Source organism: Pavona decussata, unplaced genomic scaffold (assembly GCF_977016875.1).
Source record: "Pavona decussata unplaced genomic scaffold, jaPavDecu1.1 SCAFFOLD_353, whole genome shotgun sequence".
In the NCBI taxonomy this organism is placed as follows: domain Eukaryota; kingdom Metazoa; phylum Cnidaria; class Anthozoa; order Scleractinia; family Agariciidae; genus Pavona; species Pavona decussata.
The window spans coordinates 1,200,515-1,221,244 of record NW_028145734.1 but is presented as its reverse complement, the minus strand read 5'-3'; the positions used below and the strand labels follow the sequence as shown (position 1 = coordinate 1,221,244).

Genomic DNA, 20,730 nt, shown 5'->3' with positions numbered 1-20,730 from the left:
ACATGAGCCAATTACCTTCTCAGAACCACAGGGCTATATTAACAAGGGTATTATTAGAGCGGTTTTTCGAAAGTTATTGGAAATGTTGTAAAGTGCGGTGTGCTCTTTCAGGCTATGTGGGTGTTGAGTCCCATAACCCATAATACACAGACTCGTACCCAGACCTCCACGGTATGAAATCAGGCAATAAAAACAAAAGTTCGGCTAACACGAAATAGGAACCTCTCCTTCTAAGCAATTGCCACCGCGCCTTCTGGTTTTGTCTCCGCCATCTTTTTATATGGTTGCATAAGCTGAAAATGTCAGCAAAACATTCGATGTTGTAGACGGTGTTTGTCCGAGTTGTTCTATTATTCTTCATGTTATGAAATACTCTTACTTTCAAGGAAACAGCTAGTGGGTGCGATGGCTTATAAATTGTGTACAAGAGGAGTAAATTCGTTGTTGAGCAAAACAAATTTGAGACTTCTGCAGTCCCCGGTAAGCTTTTTTTCCGATCACGTATTCAATCGGTGCTACACTTTTATGTTAAGGGAAAACTGAAACTAACTCAAGTTTTTTAGTCAGTAGCCCGTACATTCTTGCGAGCAAATAGTTTTGCTCGCCTATAATTTTTTTTTCACTTCTTTGTAATTTTCTCTATGAACACAGTTTGCACGGTGTTTCAATGGCTCGCGAGAATTATTGCTGAGTCAGAATGCCAGGAGCTCGTGGTTTTTAGGAAGAATTCTCAATTTTGATCCCCCAAAGGGTAAGATTTTAACCTTAAATCTGATAAATAGTAATGATGTTGCTTGTTTTTGAGCGTCACGTCATGTTAAATGATTATGTCATCGACATCAGCTGATATCACAGATTTGATATCACAGTCATCTGCATAATTTCACAGTTTTGAGCATACTGCTTAAGAAAGTGTTTTGAGGGAAAGTGATTTTGTAGTTTCAGTAATCTTGGGCTAAATGGTACAACCCATGCCAACTGGAAAGACAGACAATATGCAACAACACACCTTTCCATAATTTCTGAAACTTTCCAGAGACCTGCCATACCTGAGAAAGTAGCCGTTGCACAACTGCCCTCCATGGCTGTGCATACCCTACTGAGAAAGTAAAACCCAGAGGTGAATTTAAAAAAAAAATAGGTTATTCTGCAAAAAGTAGTGAGATTATACTATTAGGGAACTCAAGCAACGGCGACGGCAGTGGCAACAAAAACGGCACTTGAAGGTTTAAGTTCACGTTATTTGCACTACATGTACTTCGCGATTATTCCAGTTCATTTAACTTGTGCAATGTGGGTGAAGTATCTGAGGAACTAAATTGATAGAAATGGCTTTCAAGTAAGAAAGGAGAATGAAAACTTCATTGTCGTTTGCTCATGTTCTCCACAAAACCTTGAATTTGGTCATTTTACATTGTTGTTTTACTGATGATGGCAAAGAAATGTATCAAAACATGTACCTGATGTGCAGGGCCATTGTTTTTGCTCATTAAACCTATTGTCTTTTTGCGTTCTTGTTGCCATCGCCGTCATCTTTGCTTAAGTTCAATATTTAGCAGTAAGGTAGGTCCAAGAAGGCCACTTCAGAGAACAGTCACAAATAAAGCTAGATAACTAGGTTTAATGCTAACTATTTGTGGTCTCTGTTGTAAGTTGAAGTGGCCTTTTTGTTTCATCGTGGTGAAAGGTAATTTTCAGATCTTCCATTTCAATGCTCACATATACATCTTTTATTTATCCTTTTGTATTTTGGTTTGTATTTTTTCTTAGGGTTTGAAAAGTTTTATCCAAATGCATCAAAGAAGACATCTGACAAAAGTATGTCTGTATAGTTTATTAACTTCAAAAATGTCGGTAACTTTTTTTTTTAAATGGAACTCTCTATTTGTGCTTTGTAGCACATTTTATGGTAATGATGTGTGACATTCTTGCAATTCTTGTAATGTGTCTAAGGGCATGGTTCGCAGTAGCATTGGGTTTGGCCCAACTGTTTTTAGTACTTCTAATAGCTAAAGAAGGATGGTACAACTGTCCAAAACTTGTTTTTAGAATTCCTTATTTGTATTGAGAGTAATATATAGTCGTTTATCTTGTTAGGTTCTTCAGAATCCAGCAACAATGAGAACTCTGAATCCAACAATGGAGGGTCTTCAGGAGGCGATGACGGTGGGGGAGGGGGTGATAACAAGCCCCCTGGAGGGGACTGGTGGAAGAATTTCCGTGAGATCAACCCACAGGGATTTGCAATAGGTGTTGCCGTGGCAGCAGTAGGGGCCCTTCTTCTGATGAATGCATCAGGGATGGAGAGCAGAGAGATAAACTGGCAAGAGTTTAGAACCAAGTATCTTGAAAGGGGAGAGGTGAGTATAGAAAACTTTAAAGACTTAAATGCAATTTTGCTTATATTCCAAACAAATTAAACATTATCTACTGGCGGAGCAATAACTAAATTAACCGCATTTGTAACTACATGGCATTATGCTGTTCCTTCGTAAGCTTCTGTACCGGTAACCTTACAAGTAACTTGTCTGAACAATTTTTAAAAATACTTTTAGCTGACCTTTACTGTATACTTGTAACAACAAAATATTGTCATCTTCTTTTATTAGTTATTGTAACGTATTCCTTTAGTTCTTTTTATTTTATATTTCTTCATGTTGGTTCCTCACCTGTGATTAATTTCTAAACATCATTTCGTAATATGGAGGCCAGCTAGAAAATTGGATGGTTAACTTGGCCTCCATCCTCAATTGCTGCCTCAAAATTATTCAAAATAAATTAAACAAAATTTTACTATACAAGAATGTAATTGAAGAGCTGAGAGCATAACCGACTTATGTCGAATTTTAGCCCAGTTTTCGATTTCGCTCGGATTTGTCCCAATTTTTGCTCTCCCTGGTTTTGAAAACATTTAGCGGTTTTACAATTGTGTACAAAACTCCTTGAGAAAACCAAACACCAACAGCGCAAAAATCACTTGCTTATTATTTCTCTCTTGTTAATTCTACCACAGAACTTTACTTCTCTCTCCCACTCCCTGCCCCTATGCAATGACAACCGAAAACAGATGTAGAAACCACTCACTTACTGTTTCTCTCTTCTTAATTCTACCACAGTTATTTCTCCCTCCCCCCTCCCCCTTATGCAATATTGATTTGGAAGGTGATGCTTGCCAGGAGACTGTTCATGACCCAGAAAACAACATTGAGTTGGGGGGGGGATATGTGGTGGTTTCCTTGTTTACTAGTGGACGTGCTTGGAAGGGTAATGTTGTTAGAGATGTTGTCCATGTCGTACTCGTCGGTTAAGAAGACTCGGACCGCGTGTTCTTGTTGTAAGGTAACCGTGCGTATTTGGGAAGTGGAAACATTGGAATGTAAGTTACGGTTTTATGTCAGCCAAGTCCTATGGTGCATATTTTCGCTTTGTGCATTAACGAAGTCAAGAAAGTTACTCTTTTTAGCCGTAGGTTAAGTGTGGCGCAAATAGCTTTAGGGTGATTTCAGCAAAATGCTAGTTCCAAATTTGTGTTTTCCTTTCGGGGCGATAAAACCAACTAGTAGCATAACGAACTTCAAGCAACAGTCACATTATTTCATTAACATGGTTGTAACTTTTCACTTAACCGTAAGGGAAAATAACTGTATTTCATACAAAGACCGGTCTCTTGAAAGCCAGTAAGGCCGTAAGTCACGCAGTGCGTGACATAGAACTTGTTTTCTTTCAATGCGTAACAGTTCTCGCCCTCAGTTCTCGCTTATTCAAATCGTGTTGCAGGAAAGGAAATGGCTTGTTTCGAGATAAACTTTTCTCTCAATGAAAAACCGATTTGTTGCCCTTCCATTCTACCCCTTTTGATCACAGCAAAAGTGCGTCTTAGTACTTTGGCAACAGTTCTCGCCCATGTCGCAATAAAGAAACTAATTGAATTTTGAATTATTTTTACGTAATGGGGTGAGAACTGTTGGAAAATAGATTTCCTCTGTGAAACACCTTTAGGAAAGCATTTCAACATGGCGATCTAATGATAAACAAAGCATTTACACGCTGCCAAAGGTAAAACATTGCCAACGAACATATATAAATGACTTTCTAGTGGTGAGAACTGTGGCCGAGAAATGTGCGGACATTTTGATGACGTATTGTATGAGGTGCGTTTCTTACATTCCTGTCACGCACGTAGTACTTTTTAACAATCAAATGAAAGTGTAACAGAATTATTTTCGTTTCTCCCGCAAGAAAGAGCGCTTTCGTGTGCCGTGGTTCGAAGACAACAAGTTTATATTTATTATACAAATATTAATACTCAATGCATTGTCCTTTTGGTCATCCATAGTGACTGTAATGTTATTGATTTTTCTTTAGAAGATGGTAACAATTCCCAATGGCATTAATATGAAACACAAATCGGATGAAAAAAAATACTGAACAATGTTTTTCAATCGAATTGAAGTTCACATGCAAAAATTCGGACAAATCCGAGCAAACTCAAAAAACGGGCTGAAATTCGACATAAGTCGGTTATGCTCCCAGCCCTTCAATTATAACAATCTTTCTAATTAACCATGAGGAAAATAAAGGTTGCTGTTGTTGTTATTTGTTTTGAGTGTGTTGCCTAATGAATAAAGCATTGGCTGGTAATGGTACTGTGTTCATCAATAATTGAAAGGCTAGTTCCAAAAAAGGGGTACAGTACAGTATGCTGCCATGTTTTAGATTGAATTTTGGGTTTTGCAGTCTTGTCAGGAGTTTGAGGGATTAGGAATAACTCCCAAAACAGTTTTAGGGGTAAGGAATAAATACTGAAGTAATTACTGGGATAATGAAATCAGTTTTAGGGATTGGTCTAACCCTAGTTTCAGGGATAACAGTCTTGGTTATTTTAGTGATGTGTTATAAAATTAATGTCCTTAAAATTTACTGAAAATAAACAATAAAAATGAGCAACGTGTTGTCATGACACCACAGGGAGTCCACAAAAGTTGTGAAAAAGAAATAAATTAATAAATTATTGACTTACGTTGTTCGTTTCTTGTGGTTATAGTGCTCACTTGCATAAAATTTACGCGACAGCACTAATGTCGTGTACTGAGTTGTGCGCGAGCTGATCTGCATCTGAGCTCTGCTGACTTTACTATATAAATATTGACAAGGGAGGCAACTTTTTTGCGAAACAATTTGAACACACTCAGCAAAATAGCTTTGAACGTTCGACTTGTTCGCCTCTTTGCAACCAAATTCGTATCAAACGAAAGCTTGATAATTTTGGAACACACTTACCTGTCAGAATCCCAAGAAGAAACAATTTTGCGCCAGCATTTTAGCTCCCTTTTTGCAGTTTTGCTCGGTGAAGTTTTTTGCAACAGCTGCAGCCAGTTACCTTGGCGCAGACGTCACAGATTTACGCGCCATCTCGAGCGAAAGTCGCCTCTCCCTACTTCACAAAGATGTTTTTGCGCGACAGCCATGGACAGTCACCGCTCCTTGTTTAGTCACAAATTGAGCGAACTGAAATTCTACTTTGTTTTTATTTAAAAAATTTAGGTTTGCACAACAAGTCAGCTCAATTTGTGACTAAACAGGGAGCGGTGACTGTCCATAGGTGTCGCGCAAAAACATCTTTGCGAGGTAGGGAGAGGCGACATTTCGCTCGAGATGGCGCGTAAATCTGTGACGTCTGCGCCAAGGTAACTGGCCGCAGCTGTTGCAAAAAACGTCACCGAGCAAAACTGCGAAAAGGGAGCTAAAATGCTAGCGCAAAATTGTTTCTTCTTGGGATTCTGACAGATAAGTGTGTTCCAAAATTATCCAGCTTTCGTTTGATACGAATTTGGTTGCAAAGAGGCGAACAAGTCGAACGTTCAAAGCTATTTTGCTGAGTGTGTTCAAATTGTTTCGCGAAAAAGTTGCCTCCCTTGTCAATATTTATATAGTAAAGTCAGCAGAGCTCAGATGCAGATCAGCTCGCGCACAACTCAGTACACGACATTTGTGCTGTCGCGTAAATTTTATGCAAGTGAGCACTATAACCACAAGAAACGAACAACGTAAGTCAATAATTTATTAATTTATTTCTTTTTCACAACTTTTGTGGACTTCCTGTGATGACACCATTATCAAGTTCAGAGTAATTGAAATAATGTCAATGTCAGAAATAGTTCACCAAAATTGACATAATATCTGAATATGTACTCCAAACTTGATAATGGCATCATGATGAAACGAAACATTGTTTAATCGTTTTTATCATTTACTTTCACTTGCCTATGTATATCTAAACCTTTATTAAATACATACTGATGTTTTCTTTCTCAGGTGGACAAGCTTGTTGTTTCAAATCAAACATTAGTTAAAGTTTTTCTGAAGAGTGACCCAAACAAGGTATCTGGTACACAAACAATGCTTTTTTTGCTCTTGTCCTTCTGCTAGTAAAAACAGTAGCACTACACCTTATCTAAGTACTTTGCTCTGGTATATGAGTGAGAAAGATAGAGACCTACATGTGCTACCAGACAAAAAACATTATTTGCTTTTTTCATATTTGCTACAATCCAAAGGATCTTTTGCCTTGTTGAGAGCTTTGAACTGAGCCATTCAAACAATATTTGTCTCTTGCTCAGAAGGCAAACTGTTTGTGTCTCAGTCTATTTTAGGCAGAAGTTAATTATTTGTGGTGGGGAAGACAACTATAAAAATCTGGAAAACCCCAACATTCATTGACCATGTGATGTTTATGCACTGAAGCAAGGCGAAAATTATAGTTTGTAGATGATAAGAGTCATTGTTAAGAACTAAATAAAATAAAAATTTAATCTCCAGCAAAAAACCCCAATAATTATTTTGAAGTTATCGTATGACACTGTATTAAAGATGGACATGCATGAACACACAACCCCACTCTTTAAGGGCATATGAAAAACAATCGTCACATCTGAACAAAAGCAGTTAAAATTTTATTGAAGAGTCACTTAGATGCCAGCATTTTATTTGTAACACACTTTAGCCCATGACTTGGTGGTCTATTGTTCGTTTCAGAGCCGTCTTTGTTTCACCATTGGAAGTGTAGAAAGTTTTGAACGTAATCTTGAGGCAGTTCAACAGGAAATGAATATTGATCCTGCATTCTGGATTCCTGTCACTTATGTTAAGGAGTCAGAATGGCTGTGAGTTTTATATTATGATCATGGTATTTTAAAAGTATCTATCAATGATTCATAATAATTATGATTTTAAGTTCTATGTAATAGTTTTTTCTGGTGTACAGTTGAAGCAGTCATCCTAAATTATTATTTAACACTGCCCAAATATAGTCATGGTGCACTCGATATTCATCGTCGGTACCCAACAGATATCCTGAGATATACATGCATATAATTTCGTGTGTCTAGGAGAAAAATGGCAGTGTTAATCACCTCCAGCTTTTCTGCAATAAAATTGTGCTTTGTTATCATTTGTGTTGAATAATAAATTTAGCAATTATCCTGCTCAATTTTGCAGAATATCCCCTGATTTTAGCCAACTTGGCCTATAACCTTGTTGGCTAAGTATCAGGCAATATTCCATGCATTTTCACAGGATTATTGTTGAATACTTTCCTGCAACATTCTAACATTTATTTGTGTGAGAAATATAAATAATTATATGATTCATTGATAGATACTTTGTTTATCCAAATAACAGTTCTGTGAGGCATTCATACATAGTTTAACATTTGAGTTATTTTTGATTGCCATTATTTTTATTGTTTCACAGGAAGGAGCTGATAAAGTCAACTCCCACGCTGTTAATTATTGGTGCAGTAATTTACCTGACAAGGAAGCTTACCAGTGGATCTAGAGGACAAGGGGTGAGCTTTACATGTATATCTTGTGGAGGTTTGCAGGTTCCTTTATCTTTGTTGGAGATATTGACAATGTGCATTTCATTGATTTGTATGTTCACATGCACACTGTAACAAACTGATACATGTTACAAACCCCTTAATGAGGTTACTGAACTCAGCTGTTCATAGTTAATCTTGAGAAGTTAATTCGAACAAGGCTTCTCTCGGTAACAAATTTTCTGGGTTCAAGGCTCAGGTTCTGCCAAGTTCAACTTTTTGCCCTAAAACCTAATCTTAAATTGATGGTTTAATCTTTAGAGTCGTTCTGTGTAATAATTTTTTATTGTTCTTTATCATGCAGGGTATATTTGGAGTTGGACAATCAACAGCAAAATTCTACAACAAGGAGACAAGTGTCAAAGTCAGATTCAAGTAAGCACATGTAGAATCTTAGAACATACTGTTCTAGGGAAACAGGAATTTCAATGCTTAGTCCACTCAAGGCTCCAGGCAATGATCAATGTCACAAACATTTGAGAGTACATGCTGTATGTTGGTTGTAAAACACTTGACTAATTTTCTGTGAAGTGCTTCATATTTAGTGACATATAGAGCTAATTACATGTTTAACAAATCAACAGCAGTTTTCTATGGTCTGTACTCTTATAGACCATCAAATGTCATCATAAAACGTTCAAAACTCAAGTGGAACTTCATTGCCAAGTTTTGAACATTTTGTGTCATCATTTTATGCGCTATAAGAGTAGAGACCAAGGAAACTGCCGTTGATTTGTTTTTTACAACAACATGGAAAAAACACGAGCAGAATTTTCTTTATTTTCCGTTCAGAATGCTTGCGTGTTACATCTGACGTCATTTTTTTTGCCTGTACTCTTATAGACAATAACTATGAGCCAATCAGCGTGTGAGAAGTTTGACAGTTATTGTAAAATCTGATAAACATAAATATTTTATTAAATTTCAGGGATGTTGCAGGATGCGAGGAAGCTAAGTTAGAAATCATGGAATTTGTGAATTTTCTTAAAAACCCTCAACAGTACCACGAGTTAGGTGCTAGAATACCAAAGGTATTAACTGTTCCCTTCAGGATTGTATGTTGTCCCGGTGTCATGGTGACCTACCTTTTTGTACACTAATTAATTGTATTTTGTCCAGAGGTTTGAGTTTCTGAAAGACAAACAAAATGTACACACTGTAGTTCTATATAATCGTCCTGGAATTTTATGTAGCTATTTCTAACATAAGAATGATGTATTATTCAGTAAGTGACACAGGCATGCTCGGAAAAAAATCTGAGTGCTCCTATCAGGAGTTGAACCTAAGACCTTCCGATTACTAGTTCGTATGCTCTACCACTGAGCTACAGGAGACTCGTGGGAGCTAAGGCCATTAAACTACGCTCATAGGACAAACATCCTGCATACTGCTAGGATTGGAATGTCATGTGTGGCATATGCGCAATGGAATAAATGTGATGGAATATTTTAAGCCTGGTGAATAAATGAGAATGATGTATTATTCAGTAAGTGACACAGGCATACTCGGGAAAAAAAAAATTTGTTATGTTTTGTGGTTGATCTCCTAGGGTGCAATTTTATCAGGACCGCCCGGCACAGGCAAAACTCTTCTAGCCAAGGCTGTAGCTGGCGAAGCCAGGGTACCTTTTCTCAGTATCTCAGGGTCAGAATTCCTTGAAATGTTTGTTGGTGTTGGTCCAGCAAGAGTCCGGGATCTGTTTGCCCAAGCAAGACGGAATGCTCCTTGTATTATATTTATTGATGAAATTGATGCCGTTGGACGGGCTCGTGGGCGAGGTGGTCATTTTGGAGGTCATGATGAGAGGGAAAATACCCTAAATCAGCTCTTGGTGGAAATGGATGGTAAGATGAATGGCATATGTGTTTGTATGCTTCAGGTGGAATCTCAGGATTTGGGGTCATCAATAGAAACACTTTTCAAGTGCTAGGAAGTTTAGTCACCCATCAATGACCAGATTTTCTCCTTAATTTTCATGAACAAGTTTTTTTGTCAAGAAAACATGCAACTTTTAAATGCAGAAATATAGGTAACTTATAAGACAAGTGAAGTATCAAATCCAATTTTAAAATTCGTAACCTTTTTCAGACCAGTTCAGACCAACTATCTATACCTGTCCATATTTCATTCAAAATTGTCAGTTTCTTAATTGCCTTAACATTAAAATTAGACTAAAATACTTAAAAAAAAGTCCACACCACTAGCATAAGTGCCACAATAAAAACAAACAAACAAGCAAGGGTGAACTAACAAAGTGATCATCCAGGAGAAAGCTTCTTCATATTTCAAAAAATTCTCCCCACTAAGTCAAACAAGATGTTTAAAGAAAATTTTAAAGGTGATTACCTGGTATTTTGTTTTTTGACACTCTACCTCTACAATTTATTAAGGGTGATTGATTCCTACTGATGATCAATCATTTGTTGTCAGGTTTCAGTTCCTCCACAAACGTAGTAGTGTTATCAGGTACAAACAGGCCAGATGTGCTGGATCCTGCTCTGTTGAGACCGGGACGATTTGATCGACAGATACACCTCCCACCGCCGGATATCAAAGGAAGGTAAGACATTGAATAGGGAATCTTGCAGAAGAAGAATTCATCAGACACCATGTTTTAAGAGAGTTACTTTTGACTAGGGAACATTCATTTTTTATGGGATACATGGTGGGGGCTAAGGGAATTTGAGCTGGAGGGGAGAGGTGCAGAAAATGTATTTTTTTTAAGAAATATGGCTTCTCGGCCTTCTCCTTTAACCATTTACTGTAGAACTTGCAGGCATTCTGTATAATAGCTATCCTACAATGTGACTGTGCCAAAGTGAAAATAATACCATTAATTTTTGTTATTCAACTAAGATCTCATTTGGTCGCAATTTTTATGGCACAAACCACCAACTGATAATTTACAAATGGTTTGAGTGTAAAAAGAGTTTCAACTAAGCCTGAAATGCTACAGGTGTAGTAAAATGGCCGTGTCTGCTGTAGCTGACTTGAGCATCCTGTTATTGTGCAGAAGGTCAAGGGCTTAATACTTGCACCCTGATGGTTCACTTACAGCTTTATAAGAAAAGAAATTATTTTCATCCATTGTGTATTGGAAAAGAGTTGAAGAAACATAGCTGTAAGCGATGTTTTCTTTGCGTTTTAGATGTTCAATTTTCAAAGTGCACTTGAAGCCACTGAAGACAGATCTGGACCTTGATATAGTAGCAAGAAAAATGGCTGCTCTTACTCCAGGATTTACTGGTGAGCTGCCACGTTGATAAACGGCCACTTTATCTGGGGGTGGTTACATCATGTTATGACTGATTTATTACCTTTGGAGGAGTCTTTGTTCTGCATTTCTTCATTGTTTCTCATTACTCATTACATGTTGAATAAACGTTTTGGGAATTTTCACTTATATATCATGGTGATCTTCCACCTAGTTTTGTTTGGGTACAACTCTGATTGTTCAAAATTTTGTTGTTGTTGTTGTTTTTGTTTTTCTCAATTATTTTTATTTAATGACTTTTTACAATTCTTTACAAAGAATGACACTTCACAGAAAATAAAAGACTTACCCATACTTGACAAACCAGACGATAATAGATCAATAGATGACTAATTAAAATAAATGCTGCATTTCTTTACAAACAACAGCACTAAACAAAACGTAATAGAATTAGCGATACTTGAAAAGCTGTACAATATCCAGACAGTATATACATAGATAACTAGTTGCCATTTTGTACTGATTGCAGGAGCTGACATTGCCAATGTTTGCAATGAAGCTGCTCTTATTGCTGCCAGGTACCTTCTGCCCAAGATTGAGCTGACTCACTTTGAACAAGCTATAGAACGTGTTATAGGAGGTAGGAGACAAAAGAAGAACTACTTCCAGAAAACTACCTAAAATAACCCAACTGCCTTTTATTTTTGCTGAGTACTTATTTCTGTTTGTATTATAAAGGGTTAACGTATCAGTTGAGTTATCGTTCACAGTTTGGAAAAATGAATTCATCAATTGATTGTTTTGAAGGACGTGTGGAGAAGTGGGTAAAATTGAAGAACTGCTCTCTCGACTGTCGGTGAACTGTTGGCCAAATGTGTAACTCACTTGATTGCATGAAAAGCTGATATATTCTTTATTATGTCCCTAGTTTCTGTGCTTAGAAGTTAACTATTATAGTACACTTTTGTCTTAAAATGTTCTTTTGCTCATCTTTTGATCTCTCCTTTAAGGTGATGTTGCATGGAACAATTCGTTAAAAATTGTTATTATTTGAGTTACTTAGCATGCGGACAATTTTTTCTGATGCATTTTGTTATGGCTTAGCTTTGCAATTTTTGATCTGTCACACACATTGCCACAACAAATTTGCCATGTTGAAAGTTGTCCACTTGCCATGTCACATTAAGGATATTTTATTGCCCTGTGTAACATCACCCTAAGTTAAGATCACATGGAATGTCGTGAATTCGTTCATCATACTATAAATTTTATTCTTCACGTTTGTAGGCCTAGAGAAGAAAACTCAAGTTTTGCAGCCGGAAGAGAAGAAAGTCATAGCATACCACGAGGCTGGGCATGCTGTGGCCGGCTGGTTTCTGAAACACGCTGATCCGCTTCTTAAGGTTCTGTTCAACTTCAGTTTGTCTCTAACCATCTTGATTTTCATTAGCATATTTCTTACTTAGCTACCTGACTGATCGGTAAGGTAGCAACAATTTGTGTAAAAATTAAGAAAAATAACCAAGTTGAAGATGATTTACACTGTACGTATAGTACCTAAAACTCACGTGGGAGTAACTTTTACTGTACGTCAAATATATGTATTTCCATTTTAAAACAAATATTTGTATTTCGTGTATTCCACTTCTATTGCTTCACCTCGACGGATATATTACGAACTCACAATGTGACCAGCTCCCAGTTGGCTTGTTAGCTCAGTTGGTAGAGCACTGCACCGGCATCGGCTCTTTTTTTCTCAACTGTTTAAGTTGCGTACATAACTGCGATGGTGATTCACTTATTCATTCTTTCATTCGCAGTTAAAATATGATATCATATATTCCCTCTTCCATTTTGCTGTACGTACGTAGTTACTAGAAATAGACTCCAAGGAGTCAAAAGCGAAGATATTGTCTGCTCAGCCAATCAGAGTTAAAGACAAAAATCAGTCGATTTTCTCTTGTCTTGGCACTAGTTACTTGTTCTGGTGCGGTTGATTTGTTGTACCATTTTAATTGCTCTTTTTTTTTTTTCAATTATTATTTATTTAGGTATCAATTATCCCAAGAGGCAAGGGCCTTGGCTATGCTCAGTACCTACCTAAAGAGCAGTACCTATATTCTACAGAACAGGTACGGTGCTGTGTGATCAATCAAATCTTTGTTGTTAGCGGCAGGAGATTTTTATGGCGTCAAATTCAATTTTGAGCATTTACTTGTGGTTCTATTTTAATGTAATGTTCTAATGTAATGTGCGTTCCTTTGGGATGACCCAGATCAGGAATAATAATCTAAAATCACTCGGATCATGATGCATCAAAGGAACCGACGAATCCTTGTCCGGAGTGGATTCCTCGGTTCCTTTGATGCATCACGATCCGAGTGATCTTGGATCATTGATCTGATCTGGATCATCCCAAAGGAATGCACCCTTAGTTTTGATTTTCGTTTGGTCGTGAAATAAAGGAATCACTTGCTTGCCGGCCGCAGCGCACATGTTCAGTAGTGATAGTACTGACTCTAATTTACCTTACAGCTGCTAGACCGCATGTGTATGACGTTAGGAGGCAGAGTATCAGAGCAGATATTTTTTGACCGAATCACCACTGGCGCCCAGGATGATCTCAGTAAAGTTACCAAGAATGCTTATGCCCAGGTAATTTTTATCTCAGCAGGCAAGACAGGGAACCATGTTCGGTTTGGTTCTGTATTTCCGAGCACAGTTGTGCAACTTCCTGGAAAGTGGGTCTGCATATATTTGGTCATGCCGCAATGAGACTTGGCAACAGCGAAGGATATGCACTTTCAGCAAGGACGTATCATTTCTGGAGGCCGCACTGTACTAATTACTAAACAACAACAACACACACACACACACACCTGCAAATGAGACAGTGTAGTGGTGACATGCCATACTTGGTTCAACCAGTTAAACTTTAATTTGTACTGTCCCAAGTGCTGTTCAAATTAAAACCGTTTAGCAGTATCATCGTATGGTACTATTTATTACGTTGTACAAGGTGGTTTTTTTTTTCTTTTTTCTTGAAACTATGTGGATGAATTCCTAAAATATAACCATTCAAATGTGAGTGTTTCGCATGGTACTATTTGCTTTCCAGTTAATAAAATGTAACTAGTGATTAATTTTAATTCGCAAGGTAAAAGTTTATCTTCATTATGTTTTATCTTTAGGTCGTTACGTTTGGAATGAACGAGAAAGTTGGAAACGTGTCGTTTGACCTCCCGCGTGAGGGAGAGCCAAGCTTTGATAAACCTTACAGCGAGGCTACTGCACAACTTATAGACGAACAAGCCAGAGAGGTTATCAACAATGCTTACAAGAGAACATATGATCTGCTTATTAAGCACAAAGAAGACGTAGAAAAGGTTTGTTTGTACAGACACTTTACCTTACTTTACCAAATTTATTCGCCTCCATCAACAAGGTGATTCTCGCGAATTGTCGGCGGTCAAAGGATTTAAAAATAAATAAATAAATAAATAAATAAATAACCAGCTAAAAATTTACAGTACTGAAACAAGGGCAGCAAAGGCTGCATGGGATGTAGCTTTAACTATATTCTTTGGAAGAATATTCCATTCCCTTATTGTTCTTGGAAAAAAGAAAATTTGAAACTGAATAATCAGTATGAGCGAACTGGACTGTATAAGCCTCCGTATTTACATGGCGACTTTTATGTCCCAGAGGGGTTAGGTACTTTGTAGCATCAATTCCTGTTTGACCATTGTGGATTTTATAAAGCAGGGTTGGTCTGTTCCTTTTCCGTCTTTCTTCAAGGGAATCCCACTACAGCTCGCGGCTTAAATGTGAAGACACGAGATACCATTTTGTTGTTTTGGTCCGTCTGTGCAGTGAGGCTGTGAAACTCACAAACCTTTTAAGCACCACTGTCAACTTAAATTGCAACTTAAGATTGCTTTTCATTTGCCAGGATTGGCTGGCCAGTCTGTAAATCAAATGCGTCATTTTGAAGGTATGGTGCTGCAAAATCTTGAAAAATAACCATTCCGGAACTGGTACGCGCTATTTGAAGAAATTCGAAGGACTGTCATAAAACTTATCCTTCAAATTGAAACATTCCGTTTACGAACAGCCGGTCTGGCCAGCTGACAAATAGAAAGCGCCCTTATAGCGGCATCATTAGTTACCAGCTCTCTTTTTTGTCAGGTTGCTTTAAGGCTCTTGGAGAAAGAGGTACTTGGCCGAGAGGACATGATAGAGCTCCTAGGTCCCAGGCCTTTCAAAGAGAAGTCCACATATGAGGAGTTTGTAGAAGGGACTGGCGGCGACACGGAAGATACAAGTCTCCCGAAAGGATTACAGGGACTGCAGGAGAAGCTAGACGAAGATGAACCTCCCTCCAATCCCATACCTACATAGTACTAGAAGCCGGGGGGAGTAAAGGAGGATTTTAACAACTGGGGTGGGGAGGGAGAGTTCGATAAGGGAATAGTACACTTTAGTTGGTCAATGCATCTACACCCAGCATGTGGAAATGAATAGAGGTTTCACGCAGAAGAACTGTGTTAGTTTCTATGTTTCAAAGTGCCTTGAGTGATTGCGTTAAACTCATCACTCACAGGCTGTTCTTATTTTTGTACATTGAAATTGAAATCAAAACGAGGCTCGGAAGCCTTGAGTTAGTAAGTGTGATTCGGTTCGATAGTTTGTTGCCCCTGCGCGGCTGACTTGTCTCCAGTCTCCAGTGATCTAAATCGTTATAGCAGACGCGCGTGACATGGGTGCTATAGCAACTGAGTAACAATGAGCACAAGCGAGGTAAACGTTTGAGATAAAAAAAAAAAAAAAAAATTAAAGGATTCGCCGCCAAGGATTATTCAAGATAGCAAGTGCATACGCAAGCAAACTCAGTGAAAGCCGTCTCGAGAAAACCTCTCATTACATTCAAGATTTAACTACAAAAATTCCGAGAATGGAGGTATTAATCCATAAACGGCCCTCGGGATGTATACAGCTGTTCGACAAAGGTTGTCCCAAAAAGCGTAAAAGCGTACGCGACAATGCCGAAAGGTAGTCTAGGAAAGACCCAATAAATTTCAATTAAAGCTCAGAATCCATATTGCCCGCCATCTCTGGATTCTGAGCTTTTATTGAAATTTATTGGGTATTTCCTAGAATACCTTTCGGTATTGTCGCGTACGCTTTTTTGGACAACCTTTGTCGAAACAGCTGTATGGAGTCTAGGTCTTGATCTTACTTTAATACTTCATGAAACTAGTCATGAAATGTGCACGCTGAATTTTTGCACACACGTGTTTCTACGTTTTGAGGAAGGGCTGTCGCACAATTTTTTTTCACCGCGGTTAACGGCTTATTTTCTGCTATTATATGTATTATTTCCCATTGAAACGGAGCTCGACAAACCATCTCACCAGAATACCAGAATTATTTAGCGCTATACCAATAGCTTTGTAAATTGTTGAAAACTTAATAAATGACTTAAAACCTTTTTTACGTGTCAAATCATCATTCCGCCCAATAGTTATTAATCATTTGAGAGGTCTACCCGCTTGAAAAACAGTTTCGATTAGTTTTGTATGTAAACGTTCCAGGTTACACTAAATTGCCAAGTTGTCTTGTTCACTGTCCGGTTTGTTTTAGCACAAAATTATCCAAAAATTTTAACTCATTTGGTAAATTTCAACAAAACGTCCAGACAATCTTGGAGGTGAACGGACTCACAGCAATTCATAACCTGACCTTCCTAGTTTCCTGCCTTTGTACCTCAGCTAAGGGCATACTATTATAAAGCGCTGAAAAAACACAACGAAGAAGTGATTAGATTACGAAGCGCATAGTAATTGCGCTCCTCGGGACAGATGATGTGAAAGGTCAAAAACTCCTTGCGTCTTCTTTAAGGCCAAACAAAGGTGTGGGGTTATCCAAACCAATCGTTGGCGAACGAAACTATTTTATTTAGCCCTTATGAACGAAACCTTCTCCTCCTTGGCAATGCCATTACTGTAACTTGTTCGGAAGTAAGGAAATAAAGGAGATCAACGGTCAATTTTGAAAATAAGGATCTTCCCGGAAAGGCAGTCATGGTATATTGCGTTTGTACACCGAGCTGGGAACCAATCAGATGGCTTAAAGCTGCAATGTCCTGTTGGTGCGCGTGTATGTTGTGGTTCAATTATATTCTTGGTTTAAATTTTATTTTCCATTGTTTCAAACTCATTATAATACATTACCATTACCCAGGAAGAGAAAGTTTAAACATATGTCCATACTTCGCATAGTGAGGTGAGAAAAGACCCTCGCGAACAGTAAACTGACAACCTCTCGGTACAAATCATCATTTATTTAGTCGCAAATCGTTCTGAAAGTTGTACCCCAGAGCGTGGACTGTATGTAAAGATTTTTTACGTTAGACGACGTTGTTTTGTACGGCCGTAGTATATTTTGACTTCCGTTAGTGAATGGAAAGGTTAGATGTGATCAAATCAAAGCCTCTCTTCAAGGAACCTTGATCAGATATCGGAAGACAAAACCAGCTGGTGGTGTTTGACAACAACATCACCAGTAACACAGCTTGAACGAGATGTAGCCTCGCTATTAACAAAAAACAAACAAACGCAAAACAATATTAATGAAGCAAAAAAGAAGTGTTGCCAAATAATGTTCAACTATTATCTAATATAGAGGCTTCAATTTGACCACACAAATGGTTAGGATTGAAGTGGTATGGTTTATCTTTGTGCTTTTGCTTGAAATGAATTGCTACCTTTGTTGAATTATAACTCGATTCTTTAAGAACCACATTCAACTAATTTTTGTGCTGGAATTGAGCTGTGAGAATTGACGGGGTTAAACCCTTTTCATTTTTTAATTCATCCGAATTCAGTTTTCTTGACCGCTGAGCGGACGGAATATACACCTTCATCCGAACAGGAGTTCGCGTTTCTCAGTTACACAGGTTATAAGAATATATATCAGCCCATGTATCAACGAATATTCTGTAACTAACTCCATTCTTTATACTTAATAGAAAGCTGGTCATACTTGAAAGTCTCTAAATATAAAGATAGTGTTTATTACAAATCTCCCTTTCGGCGGGTCAATCTAACTCTTTTCGAGACAACATTTCAAAGCACACAGAAAATTTCCACGTCTACGTCTTTTTTTCATCCACGTTGAAGTGCCTCTCGTATCTCTCCAGTTTCTTTATTTAGTTCACTCGTCCTCGCTTTCCAAGCTATCGTACGCAAATGTTAACGTTTAGCTTTCAAGTGATGTGATTTCCAACTCTCAAAGTCGCTGGCATTTTGTACACCTTCACATGGTCCAACAGTAGAGTTCACAAATGTTTACCTGTTCACTGCCTATTGTGTCGATGTTATATACGTGTACAGTTGAGCGGCCAATCACAACAGACGTTAACTCAATGAACCAATCAAAACTCGAAACAAATACACGTGATAGGTGGCAAGCGCGGGAAAACGCCTGCAACCAATCCACTGAGGCACAAGTGGTTTCTTGTTTGTTCTTTCAGGATCAGTGGTGCGATTTTTGCCAAACGAGCCAAGGCCTGACTTAGAATTACGCGTTTTCCTGGGCTTGGCACCGTTGCACTATTTGCTTTCCACATAATTGGCTGGTGATATTGGTAACAATTGAATTGATCTGATAGCTCGAACCGTCAAAGCAAGTAAAAAAAGAATTAAAACTGTGAGCTGGCGCAAAGTTCAAGCCTTAGTGGACGAGTCTAAATAAAAGCAGTGGAAACCACTTTCGTTTCGAGTTAGAAAGGTTCAAGTTGACGGGGGCTCAATTTGTCGAGGTGTATTGCAACAATTACAAAACCAGCCTATTTAGTCTGGGCTTTACAGCGTTAACGTCGTACATAATTTTACTATTTACGACTAATAAACGGACAGAAAATGTTTAGATATATAACTATTCTACTGCCTGACATAACTCACACCAACTGCCTGGTGTCTCGTCCTCAATCAAGCTTCGATCATCCATCACCCACCAAATATACTTTCTGAAAGTAATAATTTATTTTGATTTTGATTTTACCAAATTTCTACGCATGCTCTAAGCAATCAACAGAAATGCAGCATTCTCAGCCAATCAGACTGAAGCTAGGCTAGCGCGACTTTTCCCGCGCTTTTGTTCTTACACGGGGTCTTTTTCCCGCCATGACAATCACTGGGACTGAAACGCCTCTTAAAATTTTCTGATTTTAACCGCTTGATCTATCTACAGAACCTTCACAACCTACAATGTATGTATGTACAGGAATATCAGTTCATTTGTAAAAATATCCAGATCCAAACGCCAAAACCCCTTCACAACTAAGGGTAAAGACCTTGAATCAAGTAATGTGGTACGAGTCGATCTGTGGTGAAATCCTTTGGTGTGAACATGTAAAAGAAGTTGTAAGGCTAATCTTTATCCAGAGGACAATTCACTGTCCAGCCTGAGATGACATCTGGGCATAAGTTATCCGCTCTTTGGTTTTCCAATGTTTTTGCAAAATGGCTTTCCTCTTTCATACTTCAACACTTTTGGCATTGAAAAGGTTTAAATTCTAACAAATTCAATGCCCCAGAATTGATACGCTTATCTTGAACAACTGAACCGACTCGTGTTTGTGACACCGTTTAGCTCTTTCGCAGTTAGTGAATTCATCTCAAATGTTGCAAACAAGGATAATTTTTGCATCTCTTCAACTATTCTACGCAAAGGCACTATTCCTTGACGGATTCATACATGCCAGTTTGTTATTGTTTTAATAAGAGTTGATTCGAAATCAGTAGACTGGCTGAATCATAATAAATTTGTAGAAACTTCCCGTTATATAAATCCCTTGGTTAGAAAATATTTTATATTCGCTGTGATCGTGTAGAAAGAATACATTAAGTCAACTCGCAAGGTCTCTTTTTTCTTTTTCTTTTGTCTTTTGTTATTTTTCTTCCGAATTCGATTCGAATTGTACCATTACTGCCTACTAAAAATACTAATCCTAATCTACAACTTCCTATTTAACACTAATAAATTCTGTCTCCAGTTGGTTTTATAGAAACAGTATCATCAAGTCTTGCTCACACGGGTGGTCGATTTCCACGAATGTGTTATAAGTATGTGTCACAATAAATCACGTTACAGTTCTGTGGAGCGAAAAACATTTTTGCTATGGAAGTGAAATTTGGCTTGACTTTCTCGGCTTAAAATCAGAGAACTGACTAAGCTGCCGAAAGAACAACACGATGCACGTGGAGAGAGTAGGAAGTAAACATCGCCTATGTCTCGGTTACAAACGCCATGTCACTATGTACAAAACTGTAACTCTGCTGAGGGTTTTAGTTTCTAAAGAAACTGTGATGCTGCGTCGGTGGGGCAGTGAAACGAATATTTTTTTTTTATCAACCGAGTACAAGAGCTGGCGTTTCGAGCGCTACTTAGCCTTCGTCTGAGCGATCAGCGAATCCAATAACACGTTCGAAACTCCAGCTCTCGAATCTCTATACGATGGCCAAATTACTTTATTAACTCAGTTGATAAACCAAATATTTCATTGTAACCTTGGGTATTCTATTAGAGTGGTTCTTCATAATGAGTGAAGGGGAAAACAGCGGAATCGGCATCT

At 38.1% G+C, this 20,730-nt stretch overlaps 1 protein-coding gene across 1 annotated transcript; it reads left to right on the top strand.

Moving 5' to 3' along the window:
* Nucleotides 1–261: 261 nt before the first annotated feature.
* LOC146453100 (mitochondrial inner membrane m-AAA protease component AFG3L2-like) lies at nt 262–15,936 on the top strand. The gene is made up of 18 exons (XM_085097101.1): nt 262–480; nt 652–751; nt 1,771–1,818; nt 2,098–2,360; nt 6,316–6,381; nt 7,036–7,163; nt 7,753–7,846; nt 8,184–8,254; nt 8,808–8,910; nt 9,429–9,723; nt 10,310–10,439; nt 11,028–11,125; nt 11,623–11,733; nt 12,381–12,496; nt 13,145–13,225; nt 13,629–13,748; nt 14,285–14,479; nt 15,282–15,936. The coding sequence occupies exons 1-18, from the start codon at nt 406–408 to the stop codon at nt 15,492–15,494; spliced, it is 2,307 nt and encodes a 768-aa protein (XP_084953227.1). The 5' UTR covers nt 262–405; the 3' UTR covers nt 15,495–15,936.
* The last annotated feature ends 4,794 nt before the right edge of the window (nt 15,937–20,730 follow it).

Excerpts from the sequence above, each read along its gene's own strand:
- LOC146453100 (XM_085097101.1), top strand. The coding sequence starts at position 406 with ATGGCTTATAAATTGTGTACAAGAGGAGTAAATTCGTTGTTGAGCAAA. Across the intron at positions 481-651 it reads TGAGACTTCTGCAGTCCCCG|TTTGCACGGTGTTTCAATGG; the intron begins GTAAGCTTTTTT and ends CTATGAACACAG. Across the intron at positions 752-1,770 it reads CAATTTTGATCCCCCAAAGG|GGTTTGAAAAGTTTTATCCA; the intron begins GTAAGATTTTAA and ends ATTTTTTCTTAG.